We start from the raw sequence: 21,440 nt of genomic DNA on the forward strand, positions 1-21,440 counted from the left end.
GAGATGGGATACGTTAGGGAGAGTATGAGTCCTTGCGCCGTTCCAGCTTTACTTACACCGAAGAAGGATGGGTCTTGGCGGATGTGTGTTGACAGTAGGGCTATTAACAAGATCACCATCAAGTACAAGTTCCCGATTCCAAGGTTGGATGACATGTTGGACCAACTTGGCGGATCTCGGGTCTTCTCCAAGATTGATCTCAGGAGTGGGTATTATCAGATACGAATCCGATCTGGGGATGAGTGGAAGACGGCCTTCAAGACAAGAGATGGATTGTATGAATGGTTAGTTATGCCCTTTGGGATGACCAACGCACCTAGTACTTTTATGAGACTGATGAATCAGGTGCTTCGCCCAGTAATTGGGAAGTTCGTAGTTGTGTATTTTGATGACATTTTGATCCATAGCCAGACCTTGGCGGAACATGAAGAGCACTTGCAGACGGTGTTTGACCTGTTACGGAAACACCAGCTATACGCCAACACCAAGAAGTGTGACTTTGTCATGGAGAGCTTGGTTTTCCTTGGATTTGTGGTCAGTGGGAATGGAATCCAAGTTGATGGGGAGAAGGTAAGAGCCATCCGAGAATGGCCTACCCCGCGGAACGTGGGGGATATCAGGAGTTTTCATGGGCTAGCAACATTTTATCGCCGATTCATTAAGAACTTCAGTTCCATAGTGGCCCCGTTGACAGAATGTTTGAAGAAAGGAAGGGGGTTCGAGTGGGCGGACGCCCAAGAAGAGAGCTTCGCCTTGATCAAGGAAAAGCTGAGTACAGCGCCAGTACTGGCATATCCCGATTTTGACAAACTGTTTGAAGTTGAGTGTGATGCCAGTGGGATTGGGATTGGTGGTGTCTTGATGCAAGAGAAGAGGCCCATTGCATACTTCAGTGAGAAGCTCTGTGAGGCACGGCAAAGGTGGGCAACGTATGATCAAGAGTTTTATACTGTAGTGAGGGCATTGAAAGTATGGGAACATTACTTGGTGGGAAAAGAGTTCATCCTCTACACTGACCATCAAGCTCTCAAATACCTGGGAAGTCAGAAGCAACTTCGAAGCGCCATGCACGCCCGGTGGTCTGCCTTCATAGATAAGTTCCCCTATAAGCTTATCCATAAGGCGGGAAAACAGAACATAGTGGCGGACGCCTTGAGTCGGAGGGTTGCACTAATAAAAACAGTCAACCTGGAGACCGATTGTTTCGAACACATCAGAGGAGAGTACCTGGCGGATCCTGACTTTGGAAGTATCTGGAAGAAGTGCCAGCGCCAACCTGGGGATGTGGCGTATCACGTGATGGATGAGTATCTAATGAGGGGCAACCAACTTTGTTTACCCTGCACTTCTATCCGCGAGAAGGTGGTCAGAGATCTACATGGCGGATCACTGGGAGGACATTTTGGGCGAGACAAGACATATGCTGCAGTGAGTTCCCATTATTTCTGGCCCAAAATGAGAAGAGATGTGGCGTACCTGGTAGAACGATGCTATATCTGCCAGACCGCCAAGGGACACGCTACAAATGCTGGCTTACAGCTACCCTTGCCTGTACCAGAAACCATATGGGAGGATCTGTCCATGGATTTTGTCCTAGGGTTACCCAGAACTCAGAGAGGCATGGATTCCATCTTCGTGGTTGTTGACCGGTTTTCGAAAATGGCACACTTCATACCATGCCGTAAGACTAACGACGCCTCAGCGACTGCCAAGCTATTCTTCAAAGAGGTTGTCAGACTACATGGTGTACCAAAGTGCATTGTCTCAGACCGTGACACAAAGTTCCTGAGTCACTTCTGGAGGACCTTGTGGGCTCTTTTTGATACTTCTCTGAAGTTTAGTACCACCGCCCACCCTCAGACAGACGGACAGACCGAAGTGGTCAATCGGACTCTGGGAAACTTACTGCGCAGCAAATGTAAGGATAAGCCCAGGATGTGGGACGTGGTTTTGGCACAAGCTGAGTTCGCCTACAATGGATCTGTACACTCGGGAACTGGGAAGTCACCCTTTGAGGTGGTATACACTAAGACCCCGAATCACGTCCTTGATATAGCCCATCTTCCCAAAGGAAACGTGACTGCAAACCAGCTAGCCAAAGACTATGTCCAGATGCACCAAGAGGTGAATGAGACTCTTGAGGAGAGAAACCAGAAGCTAAAAGCTAAGGCGGATGAGCACCGCAGGGACCTACAGTTCGAAGTGGGAGATGAGGTTATGGTTCACTTGGGAAAAGAGAGACTCGCCAACGCCACAAGCAGCAAGCTTCGACCGAGAAAGTACGGGCCATATAAGATCACCAAGAAGGTCAATGCCAATACCTATCACATAGCTTTGCCAAACTGGCTTGGTAAAGTCTCACCGGCGTTCAATGTTCGTGACCTTAGCCCGTGGAAGTCAGATGGCCCTTTGGAGAACAACACAGACCAGCCAGTGCTGAATTCTTTTAAAGAAGGAGAGAATGATGCGGACATCCTAACTGGGATCAACAATCACACGCGCCTTGGCAGATCTCCTCTCGGCGTTCCCACCGAGGTTGTATCTAGGAGGGCGGATCCCCTGGATATGCGAGCGGGGCGGATCTAGGCGTACGCCATGAGGCGTACCAACAATTACACTGGGCGGATCTCAAGTTTACTTCCTGCCGAAGGAATTCACCAACAACCTCTGACGCTCCGTACCTGCACCTCTGTACCTGCTGTCTGGGCGCATTACCTGTCTTACCCTCTTGTTATTAACTGTATTGTAACCCTAGTAAGGGTAGTCTCTGTCCTTTTCTTATCTTTTAGAGGTTGTATTTAAACCCTCATTTTGTAAGGATATGGCAACTTTTAATCAATCAAATATCATTTCTCATTGAGATTAAGGTTTATACCTTTGTTTATCGGGATTCACTCCTTCTAGTCTAGCTAGAGAAGAAGATCTTTGTTGGTTTACGATTAAAACCTCCATTTATCGCTTTCAATCTGTATCAAAAAGACACTCGAAAATGATGATTTTTACTTTGCAAAATGAGTTTGCGTCACATTTTACGAAGTCTGTGAAGCAAACTTCACCTGGAAAATGATGATTTTGCTTCGCAGGCTTCGCAAATTCGCTTTTTGCGAAGCAAAATCACCCTTTTTCTATTTGCAGACTTCACAAAATGTGACGAAAACTCATTTTGCAAAGTAATTTCTGGAAAAAGATGAAGATGGAGCGGTAGATACCTACCTTATTTCTGCCTTTTGCTATTGAAATCGACAATAAACATATGATAAATGTAGAAGAACTTCAAATAATCATGTCTTCGATTCGCACAAGAAGAAAGAAACCGAACATGAAACAGGAAGATGAAGAACCATCCTTCACAAAAATAGAGAGACAAAGAGAGGAAGAAGAGACATGATGATGAAGAAAATGGAGGTGATTCGCAAAATATAAAGGAATAGGGAAGATGAACCGATACACATGAAGAGGGAGATGGAAGGTTGAAACCGATAGAAAAGAAGGTGGGAGATGAAAGGTTCGCGGCATTTTGGAAAAGTCACAAATAAATAGTCTAGATAGGTAATTGGTCTAAATATGTAAATCGGCCTCCCATTTTACCTAACTTTGTAATTTTCCCTTAATAAATTCAATTCAACAATAGTTATTATTATTGGGAAAATTACAAAGTTGTGTCAAATGGGAGGTCCATCTACATATTTAGACCAATTACCCAACTCATTACCTATCTAGACTTTTTTTTTTACTTTCCCAAAATACCTCAAACTTTTCATCTTCCCCCCTTCCTTCTATCAGTTTCATCTTCCATTTGATGTCTATCTTTTCATCTTCTCCTTCCTTTATATTGTGCAAATCACCTCCATTTTCTTCATCATCCTGTCTCTTCTTCCTCTCTTTGTATCTCTGTTTTTGTGAAGGCATGGTTCTTCATCTTCTTGTTTCATGTTCTCTTTTGGTATCTTCCTTCTTGTGTGAATTGAAGGTATCGTTATTCAACGTTCTTCTGCGTTTATCATATGTTTATTGTCGATTTCAATTGCAAAAGGCGGAAATAAGGTAAGTATCTACCTTTTCATCTTCATCTTTTTCCAGAAATTACTTTGCAAAATGAGTTTTCGTCATATTTTGCTAAGTCTGCAAACAGAAAATCACCTGGAAAATGATGATTTTGCTTCGCAGAAAGCGAATCTGCGAAGCCTGCGAAGAAAAATCATCCTTTTCCAGCTTGTTTTTCTCTTCGTAGGCTTTGGAGAATCGCTTTCTGCGAAGTAAAATCATCATTTTCCAGTGAAGTTTGCTTCGCAGACTTCGCAAAATGTAACGCAAACTCATTTTGCAAAGTAAAAATCATCATTTTTTAGTGTATTTTGCTTCACAGACTTTGCAGATTCTCTCTCTATGAAGCGTTTCTTTCATTATTTCCCTAAAATTACTTAATTTTTGTGAACGTTGGATATAAAAGCATCAATCACAGTGATCCGTTTATCTTGAATACAAAGGCATCAATCACAATGAGGGGTGATTGGGATATGATAAAGATGGTGAACCTGCCGATTTTTCTTGGTTTCTTTCCTGAAAAGAAAAGAAAAATCACCATTATCATTCCAAAAACCATTGATTCTGTATGACGACGCCGATTTTTCTTGTTTTTGTAAAGCCTGTGAGCACTCCAATGTTCTAATTTCTTTTCCTTCTGAACTTCTTAACAAATGCTCTGGAAGAACACTCTCTCCCAAATGTCATGGAAGCACACTAGGGAGAAAGCGTGCTTCTAGAATATTTTGCTAATCCATATGTTCTGAAACAAATTCCTAAGGTTTTGGGTTTGAATTATTGTTGTAATCTTGTTGTAAATTTTTTATAATGTTATTATTTTAATGTTGTAAGTATTGTTGCAATCTTGTTGTAAATTTTGATAATGTTATAATTTTAATGTTAGAATTATTGTTGCACTCTTGTTGTTATGATATTAATGTTATATAGCACTTCGTATTTTTCGCAAAATGCGAAGCATGCGAAGATAATACTACTTAAGAACATGACTCTTACTTCGCATTTTGCGAAAACTGCGAAGAAAAAGTCATTCTGTGAAGTAGTATTACCTTCGTAGGCTTCGCATATTGCAAACAAAATGTGAAGTAAATTTCATGTTCTTAAATAGTATTATCTTCGCAGGCTTCACATTTTGCGAAAAATACGAAGTGTTATATAACATTAAAATCATAACAACAAGAGTGCAACAATAATTCTAACATTAAAATTCTAACATTATCAAAATTTCTAAGTGTTATATATATATATATATATATATATATATATATATATATATATATATATATATATATATATATATATAAAGTATTTTGGAAAAGTCACAAAAAAAAATAGTCTAAGTAATGGTTTGGGTAATTGGTCTAAATATGTAAATGGGTCTCCCATTTGACCCAATTTTATAATTTATTATTATTATTTTTTGATAGAAATTGGGACGAGACAGAACTAGGGCGGGGTGAGCACTCATGGCCCAAGAACTGTCAAACCCGCAATATATTAAAAAAAGGAAAAAGCGAATGTTTGAACAAGAGGAGAGGAAGGAAAACAAACAAAAAGAAGAGGGGAGGAGAAAAGTTTAGAGAAAATTAAGAGAAACGCAAATGTGAAATACTACAAATGTCATCATTGATAAACCTGTGGCAAAAATCAGGAGCGGAAGGCCACCAATTGATCATTGAAGAAAAGACTCCAAATTTTGCCAAAGCATCAGCAACTCTATTTCCTTCCCTAAAGATGTGAGAAAAGAGAATATTCATCCTAGAGCAAATACTGAGACAGTGCAACCATTCTTGTCGAATACTCCAAGGAACATCCATGGAACGATGTCTAAACAGATTAACAACGTACATTGAGTCTGATTCAACCCAAAGCTGATGCCAATTTTTCTCTCAAGCGAGTTCAATTGCGAAAATAGCGGCTCTCAATTCAGCCATATAAGCGAAAGAAGAAGGGGTAGAAAAAGCAAAACAACCTTTGAAAAAACCTCGATAGTTGCGAAAAATACCACCCGCTCCAGCATCGCCAGGAGTGCCAAAAGCATAGCCGTCCACATTGACTTTAACCCAGTCCGGAGGAGGTTTAAGCCAGTGGACCGGAATAATGTTGGGAGCAGGAGGTGGCCTAGGAGAAGCAAGAAGACTGGATAAGATAACAGCATCTCTCCGCGAAGAGCAAAAACCTTTAGAAAAGGCAAAGGACTCGCGAATCATTCGAAATAGTTTGACCTTCGAGTGCTGAATAGAAAGAGAAACTTCCTTAAAGATTGTTTCATTCCGATAATGCCAGATTAACCAGATACAAGTGATAGCGGCAACACGCCAGATTGTCGACACCTGGGAGCGGAATTATTATTATTATTATTATTATTATTATTATTATTATTATTATTATTATTATTATTATTATTATTATTATTATTATTATTATCTCTAATAAGCTTTTATAATTTGATTGTAATGGTTAGACAGACTTATCAATTAAATTTACTTACAAATTAATTTTTTTGAATTATATTCTATTTTCTACGAAATATACTGTTTAAAGAAACCAAACAAGAGAATTAATAATTCTATTTAAAATATAAGGTCATTTAACAAACTTGTAAATCACGATAAAAAAAAAAAATTATTTGAATTCATTTCTCATAACTTGATTCCAAGCAAATGCATAAAGACTCGTATTTTATGACACGAACAGAACTTCGAAGCTGAAAATAATACTCTCCTGTGTGCAAAGTAAATTTTATAGTATTGTTGTAAATCGATTTCGTGCTAAAAAGACTACAAACATTTTGGTCAAAATTCAATGTCGAAAGTGGAAGAAATAAGAACAAAATGAGAGCTTATCAAAACACAACTTTGATCTTCCATTTCCAATTGGTAGAGAGATATTACAATGGCTGCAATGCAAACTCGCAGATATCAAACATTTTAGCATCCTAAGAAAGAAGAAAAAACAGTGGCATCATTTCTATATGGACTGAGCAAAAGAAAAAAAGCATATACTTTTTTCTCTTTGAATACAATACACATATTACATATGTTACATGGAAAGGAAAAGGCTGATCCTAATGCAATGCAATGGGGAGATTTTTGATACCTCATCTTCCGCCAGATAGCTCAATCGCATCCTGGTTATAGAATGAATCTTCCCCAAAGTCGAATCTTCTTTGCAATCTTTCATACTCTTGCCTCCGTGTTACCTCCACGTGTTGCCATTCTTCCCATCTTTCTGCCAGACCCTCCCCTTCCAGCATCCGCACCACCTCCGACATTAATGGTCTATCCTCTGGTGATGCTTGGGTACAGAGTAATGCAACTTTGATCACCATCTCCACCTCCTGAATGTTATAATTTCTTCCCAGGTTGCGATCTACTATGGCGTCCAGTCTTTTTTCCCTCTCCAGCTTCTTCACCTTCATCCACAAATACATAAGGAATAGACCAATCAGTATGCGTGAATTCATAAACTAAACTATAGTGAAAATACAGTTACATCTGCAATGGCATAATGATAAAGATAGATTCTAATTCAAGCAAATACATGCAAAAGAAACCAAAATTTCCATATCAGAAAAATTTCTTACATGGTCAAGCAGTAACACATCATCTTCCTCTTCCAACCGTGAAAAATCAATTGCTCGCTGACCTGTTACAAGCTCTAGAAGCATAATCCCATATCCAAAAACATCTGTCCTTTCAGATGACTTTCCAGTGGATAAGTACTCCGGGGCAATGTGACCCATCGTCCCACGAACTTGAGTTGTCACATTAGTCTTTCTCACATCCACCAACTTTGCCAGGCCAAAGTCACCAACAACTGCTTCAAAATCTTCATCCAATAGAACATTTGCAGCCTTCACATCCCGATGAATAATCTTAGGATTACAATGTTCGTGAAGGTATTCCAGCCCTCGTGCTGCACCTAAGGCCACTCTTTTTCTCGTTTCCCAAACTAAAACAGCCTCCTCAGGCTTGCGCTCTACAACCAAGATAATTTCAATATATTTGGCACATATTGTAGGTGAAAAAATCAATTACAATTAATTGTACAGGAAGTCCTAAAGAAGCATTTTCTTATTAGCAGCTTCTGGTCAAATATATAGTATGAATTAATTATACCTCTTAGACGATATGCCACACTTAAATTTGGCATATAGGGATACACCAAAAGACGTTCCGATTGTGTTGTGCAAAACCCCATTAGTCGTAATAGATTCCGGTGAACTGCTACACTAATCATTTCAACTTCACGTTGGAAAGCTGCATCCCCTCCTGGACTTTCAAAATCGGTTAAACGCTTCACAGCAATTTTTGTTTTATCTGGAAGCTCTCCCTTGTAAACTTTACCAAAACCTCCCTGTCCAAGGATATTCTTCTCACTGAAGTTTTCTGTGGCCAACTGTAATTCCCGATATGCGAATCTTTTCAATTGACCAAATGCAATTCTTCGATCAACTTCACCTAAGCAGAAGACACAAAGGATTTTTAACATACAATGGAGCACATAAACAGAAGTGCATATTTGTACTTTCACGACAATTATATAGAATTCATAAATGTTCAACAAAAATGTGGTTCATTCTAATAACATTACATGTCAAATCTGATGAATTTTCCAACTAAAATCCAGACGAAGTGCTCATGTAGGGATGTTTATCAAATCCACTCAGGTTTTCAACTTTATGAAGATGCTAGAGGTTTATATTATGATAAATAGTCAATGACAAGATTGTAGGGCTTACTAAAAAAAATTGAAAAAAGAAAGTGCCCAACTACACCCGTATATTTAGCCACTACCTTGGAACAGCAATTATCATATTCTTTAATTGCAACTGTCGATCATTGCCAGATAATTCTCATCATCTGAGCTAGTTAATGTGGAGGGGATGATGATAAAAATGAATTAGTAAGCCTGATGCTAGTCAGTACATCCTTACAGCAAGGCAACCTGATAGAGATCATGCTAATCACGTGAATCCTAGTCCTACTGTTGATCACAACCATACACAGCCCAAGGTGCTAAGGGTTTACACACGGAAGAAATATCAGGGGCCTAATGGTAATTGCAGAGTTAGTTATTGACAGGGACAGCAAAAAGGGAAGTTAGTTATTTTGTTATTGTGAGCTGGCCATATTGGATTTTTGGTTATTTAGCTTTTCTGGAGAGAGAGAGGGGGCACGTTGTAATTTTGGGAATTAGTTTGTCTGCATCTTTGCAGGGCTCTATCCTTTTGGTAGAGAGGGAGATTCTTTAACTTTCCCGGGGGATTGTTCTACAATCCAGTTTTGTATTCCTTATCTTATTAATACCAATCTACTGCTATCATTCTCTCCTGTTATTTACCCTTCTCTCTTGCTGAGTGAATATTATAGAAATCTTCTTATTATTTGGCGCCGTCTGTGGGAAACCATATGCCAACCAGAAATCAAACGAATATGGATCTACAAACTAGGGTTGAAGATCATACACAACAGTTAGGAAGTCTCCAGGTTACGTTGGGTGCAATTCAGTCTTTGTTACAAAAACATATGGAGAAGATGGATGTTCAGATGGAAAAAATGGAGCTACGGGTTGAGCAACTGGATCACAAGTTTGCCAAACACCTCGGAAAAAAACCCATGGAGGAAGAAACTGAGTCACCAGATTCAGGGTACACACATGAGAAAGCAGGCTCACCTGAAAAAGATCAGGAACATGGAATCCCTGAGTCAGCTGTGAAGTTTGGGCAATCCAGTGGTCCCAATATGCATTCCTTCGTAAGGAATAACCACTTTGAAGGGGGAGTGATGTCTTTGCCTAAGGTAAAGTTGCCGGAATTTATGGGAGTAGATCCAAGAGCTTGGGTTACAAAAGCAGAGATGTATTTCCCTGTGCATCATACTCAGGCCCATTTGAAGGTGTCTCTGGCTCAGATGTGTATGACTGGTGCCGCCGTTAATTGGTATGCAAGAATATTGCGTGACTACCCTCAGATTCCGTGGGAGGCATTTGTCGAGAAGATGTTGCGCCGCTTCTGTGAGGGTCGGGGAAAGAATATGCATGAAGCTCTCCGTTCAGTTTTTCAGACAGGTACGGTCGATGAATATATTGCGGAGTTTGAGTTGGTCACTGCTTTCATACCCAAATATTCAGAAGCCTTGTTCACCGGATTATTCATCGGAGGGTTGAAGGAGACGATTGTTGGATGGGTACGTTACTTGAAACCGCAAACGTGTGACGAAGCCATGGAATTAGCTCGGACTGCTGAAATTTCTTTTACCCCTCCTGGATCACGATGGATGACGAAGGAGAATGGTGGGTTGGTGAAGGGAGGTACAGCTCACGTGACATCTTATATTTGGAGCAAGCCCCAATTGAAGGATACGGGTCAACCCGCCCGAATTGAAAAAGAAGCAGGCCCAGGTAATTTAAAACCCATAGAACCAACTCCTTTACGATCTATTCTACCAACACAGAATCCCAATCGCAATTTCCAAAGAAACAGAGGGACGCGACATCTGTCCATGAAAGAGATGGATGAACGACGGCGGAAGGGATTATGTTTTCGTTGTTCTCAACCTGTGATAGTCTATGAAATTAATGTGCATTGCCAATTGGGCAGGTGAGAATGAGCTGGCCAGAATTAATACTCAATCAAACTACAGGCTACATGGTTGCATCATTAAAAAAGGAACCACAATTCGAGTTTGTGCCCTTGTAGTCATTAGACCAAAATAAAAGAACCGTCTTTTCAACTTAAATCTGCACAAGGGCCCTAGACTAAATGAGTGCAGGACAAATTCTCTGAAACCCAAATATGAGCTAATTAAGAAATTAGTTGAAGTACATTCAAGTTGCAGCAATCACTATGCCTACACTTGATGGAGCAAAAGAAGCAAATGCCTAACAATATACTTAACAGAATGATAAGTTTATTGTAAGGGAAATAATGAAATAAAAAGTGCTTATAAGCTAAACTAAACTAGATTAAGAGCTGTGAGAAAATTAGAACCAGAAAACTGGAGATAGTCCCACCAACCAATTGATTTTAGCCAAGGAATTTACTTTTAAAACTAATGGTTTTCCGTTCCAGTTTAACTTTTTTTCATTTCACAAAGCGATGGTTAGTGGTGAACTGACTGGTTTGTACAATTAATAAATATATATAATACATTTTAATCCTTTTTTCTTATTTTAGTTTTAACTTAAAATATAATTCACAAGTTTTAACCTATATGTCTAACTAAAATATGCCCAAGTCAGTCAACTACGAAACTATACGAACTTGAATTGAAGCAGTTATAAGTTTATGCCTTAAATGATTATAGTTGATTTTTTTTTATATGATTTGTTTTGTGGTGCACTATTGGATTATTTACGGTATTGATATTTTCTAGTTAAGTAAATTTGCTTGGTGAAGAATTTTCCTTTTTTTTTATAAGAAAAGGTTAAAACCTGAAAGAAAATATTTAACTAAAAACAAAAGGTTAACCAAACCCATATAACTGGTTTACCAACTAACAGTTAACCACTCAAATGGTTAGGTTTTTGGCTTTACTATTGAAACCACTCCTACTTCATATAATTCACATATCAATCAATATGTTTTATGATTTCTCTCTACGTACCATATAATTACATGTGGTTCCACATGCACTGCTGAGGGATCAAAACTAGAGATTTGATTATCCAAGAGTTAAAGTCGAAGGGAAAGAAGGTCAGCATAAAACTACAAGGTTTAATTGATCGCTCTCTAAAATTCAATGACATCTAAAGACGGAGTATGCTTCATTTCTATCAACAACAAAAGATAGACTGTCATTCAATTCATTTCTATGTACTGAGAAGAAACTCAAACCTGCAACATCCACAAATACTTCACGCCTGTAACCCTTGTGCCTACCCTTGCAAAGAAAAAACAGCAATCCTCCAAAGAGAAGAAGAATTAATATTCCTCCAACAATTCCAACTATGATACCAATCTTTGGCTTATTTGAAGAACCTGCAAATAGAATAAAGGATTTGCTGCTCAAAGAAGAAGAATTTCAACCTACTTCAGTACCTCCACACTCGATCTAATTAGCAACAATTCACTTACCTGAATCAGTGCTATCAGATTCACAGGGTTTTGAAAAAGCTCGACCACAATTCAGATCGTTTCCAGTGAAACTGAAATAATTCCAACAATCAGTACCACACATGTATAGAATAGAATAGGCAGAACAAAACAAGTGATCAACAATTCATTAGTGGTGTCAATTCCAATAATTAGCATCTTTGCTGCCATTCATACTTGTATTTTGGAATCTGGAATAGACGCTGTGGAACTTGACCGGTAAGATTATTTGAGTCAAGGAGACTGCAAAGAAAATTGCAAGCATGCCGTCAAAAACTTGTGAAGTTGCAGAAGAGTGCAAACATATGCAATAGATTATAGACAATGTTGGGTTGTTCAATAAAGCAGTTTAAATTACATATACAGAAGGATCAAATCATGTATTTCACAAGTGAACTAAGTGGCACCGTTTTGTTACTAGTTATCATATATATAAGATATCATGAAATTTGACTCACATGTTGATCAAATTTGGAAGACCACTCAGTGATTCAGGGATTGCTCCACTAAGATTATTTTGACTCAATGTCCTGTTAGCAAAGTAGAAAACCACACTTCTTATGATGAACTTATGAAGAACACTGAGATATGCTACAAAGCTCAAAAATTAAATACAATAGACATAATTTAACTCACAAAAATTGAAGCTTTTTAAGATCTCCAAGGCTAGATGGTATTTCACCAGCTAAACGATTATTTCCCAAATCTAGACTGGATAAGCTTGACATATTTCCAAACTCTTTGGGTATCTGCCCAGTTATGCCATTTCCTTTCAAAGTTCTGCAAGAATGCATGCCATGAGCAGTGTAAGCACAATTTGGCTTAAATATATTTCCAATTAAGAGGCCGCCCCAAAGGTATATCACCAAATGCTTAGTAAGGGATTGCACAAGACAATATTAACTTATGTCCTGCACAATGATTATTGTTTCTAAAACTGCTAAAAACATTTATACAATCACTAAGATTGGAAACTATCCTCATAAAACAAAATCAATTGACTCGGGGTATGTGTGTGTGAGAGAAAATGTCTGCTGATTGTCACAAGATAGCGCTTACATACAGTGTAGTAAGAGTCTTCAGAATTCCTATTTTAGGAGATAAGGTTCCGGAAAAATTCATACCAGACAATGTTCTGCAAAATAATAATAACACAAAAAGTAAACGTAAGCAAATCGCATATGAAATACCACAGAGTTAACAACTAACGAGCCATTAAAACTAAAGTATTGAATGAATGCTACATTGTACATATGAATTATCATGTGAATTCGTCAAAAGTGATCAAACCGTATCAAAGACTCACACTGAAGTGACATGATTATTATTGTCACAGATAACATTTGACCAGGTGCATGGATTAACTTGATTTTGATTCCAATCTGCCAACTGATTGACCTGAGCATTCATTGCAAGCTTCAAAGCATACAAAGCATCTCCTGCAAACACAAATATGAACATACATCATCTAATTAACCAATCATTAAAGCCTTATTGAATCAGTACTAAAAATAAGGAATTGGGAAAACATAGTGCAAAAGAGTTACAAGTTATTCATAGTGAATAAAGGGAGGAACAGATATTGACTGCTGCATGTTCATTAAATTCATGTAACTGAGAAGATCATATATTTTGCGCACCCATCAAAGGAAGTAGGAGAAGGGAAAACAACCAATCACATTTGGAACATTCAAAATAGAACTGCACAGGTTTAAATGGTTGTATTGCCTGAAGTATGATAGTTGGTATATCCATGCAGCTCAACGCGGCTAAGCATCAATCCAGCATTGGTTAAGTTCAAATTCAAGAAACCTTCCCCATTTTCAACTATACAAATACAGGTTTTTTCCTTAACTTTACACAATTTGAAATGTCCACAAAGAAGAATTTCATGCAATCATGTGATCGAATACTTAATACCTAAACTGCATCAAACTGTTGATCAAGGCCTATATTGCAAAATGGAAAACAAGATGAGTAATTTTTCCTTCAACACTAAGTAGGTCTGCATTTTACTTGTTGAAATACTATTCATTTCTTAACTAGTTCAATCCATAGTATGTTAGCTCCCCCAATTCACACTCTATGCCAATGACCATGTACTCGTAATGCCCATCATGAGTTCTCAATGTCACTATGTCAGTTTCTCTAATTGGTATTTAATGGTACCGCGATTTCAAGTCCAATTTTCAGAAATACAAGGCTCTGCTTCAATTCATCAGAGAGCTCATCAACAACCCAAATGAGAAGTTTATCTGGTATAATGACCATTCCGCCTTTGTTTAGAGCACAATATCCATATTCCATGCAGATGCATGTATGATGAGTAAAGCAAACTCCCATTCAGAAACAAATATTTTGAAGTCAAACTTCGGTATAACATAAACATTTTATGGAAGATCCTTTTACCAAAAAAGTATGTTTAAGAGAGCCATTGAAAATGACCATATCACATTCAATCTGCTAATTGTGTTCCCAGTGATCCTCAATCACACACAAACTCAATTAATATAAAAAAATAAAATAAAAAAAAATAAAAAAAAAAACTAACAGCAGTACCTTTAGCATACCAAATAATTAAGGACCATTTTACCTTGTAAATCAGAAAACACAAGAGAACCCATGCTAACCAGAACCAAAGCTCTGAAAACCAATTCCATCTTCAACGACATCAACTCAGGTGATTATTGCATGGAAACGCATGAGCCTGAATGAAGACATGAGAAGTCCATCTGTGCAGAAACACCTCAATTTTGAATCATAAAATGCCTATCATGATTCACCAAGAAATTGAAAGAAATTAAACAATGAAAAGTCAAGGAGAGCTAGCTGCAACACATACAAGCGCAGAAAGATGTTTTTGCTCTGCTGCATGCATATGCATATAGCTGTAACACTCCCTAAAATCATTATATTCTTGAGGATAAACACGACAAATGTCTTAAGACAGTACAGATGGAATTTGAATGCATAGGCTGGAAGTAGTTGTAGTTTTCAATTTAAATTGTATAGCTTGAGTTTAACTAGTAAGGACGGAAGGAAAATGCTTCTCAACATATCAATATCTGAATTTGCAGCTCTTTAGCAGGTACCAAGTGCAGCCTCAAATAAATTGTCCAAAATCATGACCTAAATTCAAGTTAGAGACCTCGCCGACCAATTAAAATTTCAGAAAACCTAAATAAATCTCATTTGATTAATTGAAACAACTCCAAACCAAATCGTCTCATTCCACCAAATCCAAATGCAAATTTGGACTGTTAAAAATAGTCATATGACTTCTTATGGAAAAACATAGACAGCCTTTTTTTCATTTGTCAGTTATTTACCAACTCCCGTATCTTAGTATATTGTTTGTCAAACTTGGCCTAACCATGGACTTATTCTTGCCAGCAAACAGTCTTAACTACAGCGCTGAGGATTCTCCACTTAAAGAGAAAGCAAATATGTAAATTTTAGCATATACTAAAATAGGATTACTATCTTTTTTATTTCAAAACTAACAAAGGGATTGACGAAGATTACATGTAAATCAACAATTTTACTCATGTTATACCATAGCAAATGAAATTTATGAAGCTCAAAAAGAAAAATCCAAGCAAGACATTATTGCTAATAAATATCCCTCTTTTCAGGGAAACAAAAATAAGCCCAAAGTTGAAAGAACAGAAGGCACTAATGAGTAATTTTGACAAATCCCAATCAAATCATTTGGTATTTTCCGCCATTTTCATAGAAACCAAATACTGCTGCGGCTTCAAAACGGGAAATCAAAGCAAACGCAAGAACAGAATTGAAAAGGAAAAAATAAATAAAATAAGCAAGTAAGAAGAATCAGAAAGAATATAAGATACCTCTTTGTAGAGAAGAATCAAGCTAGAGGAAAAGAAAAGGGAATTGAAAGAGGGGAAGTAGGTTGAGATTATTTAATTAGAGAAGAGCGAATTGAAATGGATGGAGGTGGATTTGGATAGTAGTTAAGTAAAGTAGATTAGGGAGATGGCTTAGCTTTGACTGTGAGTCTGCAACCAAATATAAATAAATATTCATTCATTGTGTGCTTTTCGGGTGGTAATTCTGTGTCCGCTGGAATGTTGGGTTAGTTAGTACTACTACTCGATGGGTCAAAGGTAATAAAGTAAATAATACTAATAAAAGTACATTATTTCTTTTTTTTAAATAACTATTGAGTTTTATATATATATATATATATTTTTTTTTAAGGAAAGCTCGTGAGTTTTTTATTTTTTAACTAATTTTATATTATTTTTTTTGAATCAACTAATTTTATATTATTAACATCTATAAATTTGACTAATTATATACATAACAATAATTATACTTTTATGCAATTATGAATTTTGTTCTATTTATTTTATATGACTGTTATGTTATCGCTCATTAAAAATATTTGTAACTATATGGAAAAGAAATTAAAAAGGTTTTAAAAAATATTATGTGTACACGTGTTTTTATTTGGTACAGAATATGGCATAAAAAAATTTTAAAAAAATTATGTATGTATACATGTTTTTCATTTATGTACAACAGGGATAACGAAATTCATAAATGCTTAAAATATTCTGTAAATAATGATTAAAAATTGATCTAATTTCAAACTTTAGGAATAAAATTGGTCTAAACCATAAGTAGCCCCCTGAACTTGTCACTTTTGGTCATTTTGCCTCATGGACTTAAGGGGCGTCCTATTTACCCCCCTCAACTTAATAAAAGTGATATTATTGGCCCCTTAATTAGACACAACGGAAACAAAATTGACAACGTGATACACACGCGCTTGCAAGCTGACTTTACCACTGACGTGGCATTTGACCGATATTTTGAGCTCCACGTCAGCACTTGGTGGTAAAAGACTTAATTACCCCGCAAAATAGTAGTTATGAACGTATTGATCAATCACTTTCTAGTCTCTTCGTATTCTTCTTCTTCGATCAAAAACTTCACAAAGGAAGGAAAATGGTGTAATTTGAAGTTCTAGATTGCGTTTTGATCAAGACGGTAGACAATTTAGGGTCAACTTTGGGTTATCTCACTTCATCGCACGATTTGATAAAGGAATCGGGGTGTTTAGAGTTAACGTTGATCAGCTACATTATGTCGAAAGAAATGCTGGGTTGCTAGAAGTTCTTTGTCGACGGAAGAGGTTAGTGAGCATCTTGTTTTCAATTGATGGATCTTATAAGCATTTTTTCGTTTTAGTCTTATTGTTATTGCATGTTTTGTTTCTATCAGTAATCAAAATGGGTGATGGTTATGTGACTGTTAGATTGCATCATGGTGGTAGGGTTGTAAAGGATGGGTTGGGATTGAAATGTCCTGGTGGGTCAAAGCTAATAAAGTAAATAATAATAATAAAAGTACATTATTTTTTTTTAATAACCATTGAGTTTTTATATATTTTTTTTAAGGAAAGCTCGTGAGTTTTTTATTTTTTAACTAATTTTAGTGCTAAAATAGTAAATAATACAATTATATTATTAATATCTATAAGTTTGACTAATTTTATATCTAACTATAATTATAGTTTTATGCAATCATGAATTTTGTTCTATTTATTGTATATGACTGTCATGTTTTTTTTGTTGAAGATATTTGTAACTATGTGAAAAAAATTAAAAAAGTTCTAAAAAAATCATGTGTACACGTGTTTTTTATTTGGTACAGAATATGGCATAAAAAGTTTTTAAAAAAATTATGTAGGTATACATGTCTTTCATTTATGTACAACAGAGATAACGAAATTCATAAATGCTTAAAATGTTCTGTGAATAATGATTAAAAATTGACCTAATTTCAAACTTTAGGAATAAAATTGGCCTAAACCATAAGTAGCCCTCTAAACTTGTCACTTTTGGTCATTTTGCCTCATGGACTTAAGGGGCGTCCTATTTACCCCCCTCAACTTAATAAAAGTGATATTATTGGCCCCTTAATTAGATACAACGGAAACAAAATTGACTACGTGATACACACGCGCTTGCAAGCTGACTTTACCACTGACGTGGCATTTGACTGATATTTTGAGCTCCACGTCAGCACTTGGTGGTAAAAGACTTAATTACCCCTCAAAATAGTAGTTATGAACGTATTGATCAATCACTTTCTAGTCTCTTCGTATTCTTCTTCTTCAATCAAAAACTTCACAAAGGAAGGAAAATGGTGTAATTTGAAGTTCTAGATTGTGTTTTGATCAAGACGGTAGACAATTTAGGGTTAACTTTGGGTTATCTCACTTCATCGCACGATTTGATAAAGGAATCGGGGTGTTTAGAGTTAACGTTTATCAGCTACTTTATGTCGAAAGAAATGCTGGGTTGCTAGAAGTTCTTTGTCGACGGAAGAGGTTAGTGAGCATCTTGTTTTCAATTGATGGATCTTATAAGCATTTTTTCGTTTTAGTCTTATTGTTATTGCATGTTTTGTTTCTATCAGTGATCAAAATGGGTGATGGTTATGTGACTGTTAGATTGCATCATGGTGGTAGGGTTGTAAGGGATGGGTTGGGATTGAAATGTTCTGGTGGGTCAAAGCTAATAAAGTAAATAATAATAATAAAAGTACATTAATTTTTTTTTAATAACCATTGAGTTTTTTATATATTTTTTTTAAGGAAAGCTCGTGAGTTTTTTATTTTTTAACTAATTTTAGTACTAAAATAGTAAATAATACAATTATATTATTAATATCTATAAGTTTGACTAATTTTATATCTAACTATAATTATAGTTTTATGCAATGATGAATTTTGTTCTATTTATTGTATATGAATGTCATGTTTTTTTTTTTTTGAAGATATTTGTAACTATGTGAAAAAAAATTAAAAAAGTTCTAAAAAATATCATGTGTACACGTGTTTTTTATTTGGTACAGAATATGGCATAAAAAGTTTTTAAAAAAATTATGTAGGTATACATGTCTTTCATTTATGTACAACAGGGATAACGAAATTCATAAATGCTTAAAATGTTCTCTGAATAATGATTAAAAATTGACCTAATTTCAAACTTTAGGAATAAAATTGGCCTAAACCATAAGTAGCCCTCTGAACTTGTCACTTTTGGTCATTTTGCCTCATGGACTTAAGGGGCGCCCCTATTTACCCCCCTCAACTTAATAAAAGTAATATTATTGGCCCTTTAATTAGACACAACGGAAACAAAATTGACTACGTGATACACACGCGCTTGCAAGCTGACTTTACCACTGACGTGGCATTTGACCGATATTTTGAGCTCCACGTCAACACTTGGTGGTAAAAGACTCAATTACCCCTCAAAATAGTAGTTATGAACATATTGATCAATCACTTCCTAGTTTCTTCATATTCTTCTTCTTCGATCAAAAACTTCACAAAGGAAGGAAAATGGTGTAATTTAAGTTCTAGATTGCGTTTTGATCAAGATGGTAGACAATTTAGGATTAACTTTGGGTTATCTCACTTCATCGCACGATTTGATAAAGGAATCGGGTTGTTTATAGTTAACGTTGATCAGCTACTTTATGTCGAAAGAAATGTTGGGTTGCTAGAAGTTCTTTGTCGACGGAAGAGGTTAGTGAGCATCTTGTTTTCAATTGATGGATCTTATAAGCTTTTTTTTTTCATTTTAGTCTTATTGTTATTGCATGTTTTGTTTCTATCAGTGATCAAAATGGGTGATGGTTATGTTGTTGAAACACCTTTCCACATGATTTTGATTTGACAAAATTATTTAAGTTAATCTCATGATTAAAACAATTAAATTTAAGTGCTTTGATTTAATTGTACTAATGAGTTTGTTCAATGTTAAGTGAGTTTACTAACGAGAACAGGAACTGAAAGAGAGACAGAACAAAGTCAGCATAAGCAAATCACACAGCCGCCGCTGAATAGAATGTAACTCAACCCTGTTAAAAGAAAAGTCTTCTTCAGAATAACGCTTGAAGGCGAAGCCGACCGAAGAAGCTGAGTAGAATGTAACTCAGCCTAGATAAAGAAAAAGATTGAAGGCAAAGCCAATCAAGTCAAGCTGCGTAGTCGTCAGGACAGCGCCAATGATCCATTGACTATAAGACAAAGTCCGACACAGGTCTGTAACAATTCAGAAGCCTCAGAAATCCTCCTAGAGACCTTTTCGAGACGCATGGACCATCTGGCATTTAGCAAGAAGACAAAACTGGCGCAAGAAGACAAAACTGGAAAGCCTGACGCTGCTTAAATCAGACGACGGGATTGGCCTGCAGCTCTGGAAGCTGACCACATGATGACAAAGATGACCGTTCCACATACAACGGCTATTTGGAATTCAAATCATTGAAGACCAGAAATCATTATAAATAGACAAGTTCATCATTTGGAATTAACAACACATACAACAATATTCAAACAGAAAAGAAAATCTTCACAAGAGTGAAAATCCAAAATAGAAGCTGTCTGAAAAAGAAAAAGCAAGCTCTTACACCCAATTCCAATCATTGTGTAAAAGTCTAGAGTGAATTTGTATTCATCTAAAGTGTTCTTCATTTAGTGAGAACAATCTTGTATCAATTGTAAAGGTTAGAAGAGTGAAGCTGAGTACTCGGTTATAGTACTCAGTGGTAGAGAAATTCTGGATACTCGGTTATAGTATTCAGTGGTTGATAGGATTGACTAGACGAATAGAGGACGGTACTCTTGCATACTCAGCTGCTATTGTAAACGGTTTGTGCTCTACCTTTAAAAAGTTCAGTAGTGGATTGAAAAAGCCCGGTGGGATTCTGGGGACTGGACGTATGCGGTGAGGCCGAACCAGGATAAGACTAATGAGTAATCTCTAACTCTTTCTCTTGATATATATATATATGTGTGTGTGTGTGTGTGTGTGTGTGTGTGTGTGTGTGTGTGTGTGTGTGTGTGTGTGTATGTGTTGCTTGCTTAAACTACTCAGTAAATAATCTGTTCAAGCCGACGTTGAGTAATCAGAGTGCTGAGTTGGAAGCTGACCTAAAGTGTTATCTCCCAACTCACAATTGAAATAGCTCTAGTCAGTGTCTGATTAAAGCTGTCTCACACTTCACTCAGCCTTGCTGACCTAAAGCTGAGTTAAATTGTCAAACATTTAATTAAGGCAACATTATTACTCGAAAAAGTTATATTAGTTCCTAACCCCCCCTTGGAACTAATCATATTAAGTTACACGGGACCAACATATGTGACTGTTAGATTGCATTATGGTGGTAGGGTTGTAAGGGATGGGTTAGGATTGAAATGTTCTGGGGGGTCAAAGCTAATAAAGTAAATAATAATAAAAGTAAATTAATTTTT

The 21,440-nt window shown here is 36.7% G+C and overlaps 1 protein-coding gene across 2 annotated transcripts; it reads right to left on the bottom strand.

The window, feature by feature from the left end:
- Positions 1-6,883: 6,883 nt before the first annotated feature.
- Positions 6,884-16,173, bottom strand: LOC136229003 (probable LRR receptor-like serine/threonine-protein kinase At5g10290). 2 transcript variants are annotated; one of them, XM_066017538.1, is made up of 12 exons: positions 15,994-16,173; positions 14,733-14,871; positions 13,446-13,578; positions 13,203-13,274; positions 12,776-12,919; positions 12,598-12,669; positions 12,317-12,382; positions 12,122-12,192; positions 11,882-12,025; positions 8,163-8,504; positions 7,628-8,022; positions 6,884-7,456 (listed from the first exon to the last, which is right to left on the bottom strand). In XM_066017538.1, exons 2-12 carry the CDS (start codon positions 14,809-14,811, stop codon positions 7,142-7,144), a joined length of 1,833 nt encoding a protein of 610 aa, XP_065873610.1. In that variant the 5' UTR covers positions 14,812-14,871; positions 15,994-16,173; the 3' UTR covers positions 6,884-7,141. The 2 variants fall into 2 exon arrangements, with proteins under 2 accessions (XP_065873610.1, XP_065873609.1); XM_066017537.1 differs by having other exon boundaries at positions 14,733-14,908.
- Between the last annotated feature and the right edge of the window lie 5,267 nt (positions 16,174-21,440).

The sequence above is a fragment of the Euphorbia lathyris genome, chromosome 5 (assembly GCF_963576675.1).
Source record: "Euphorbia lathyris chromosome 5, ddEupLath1.1, whole genome shotgun sequence".
In the NCBI taxonomy this organism is placed as follows: Eukaryota; Viridiplantae; Streptophyta; class Magnoliopsida; order Malpighiales; family Euphorbiaceae; genus Euphorbia; species Euphorbia lathyris.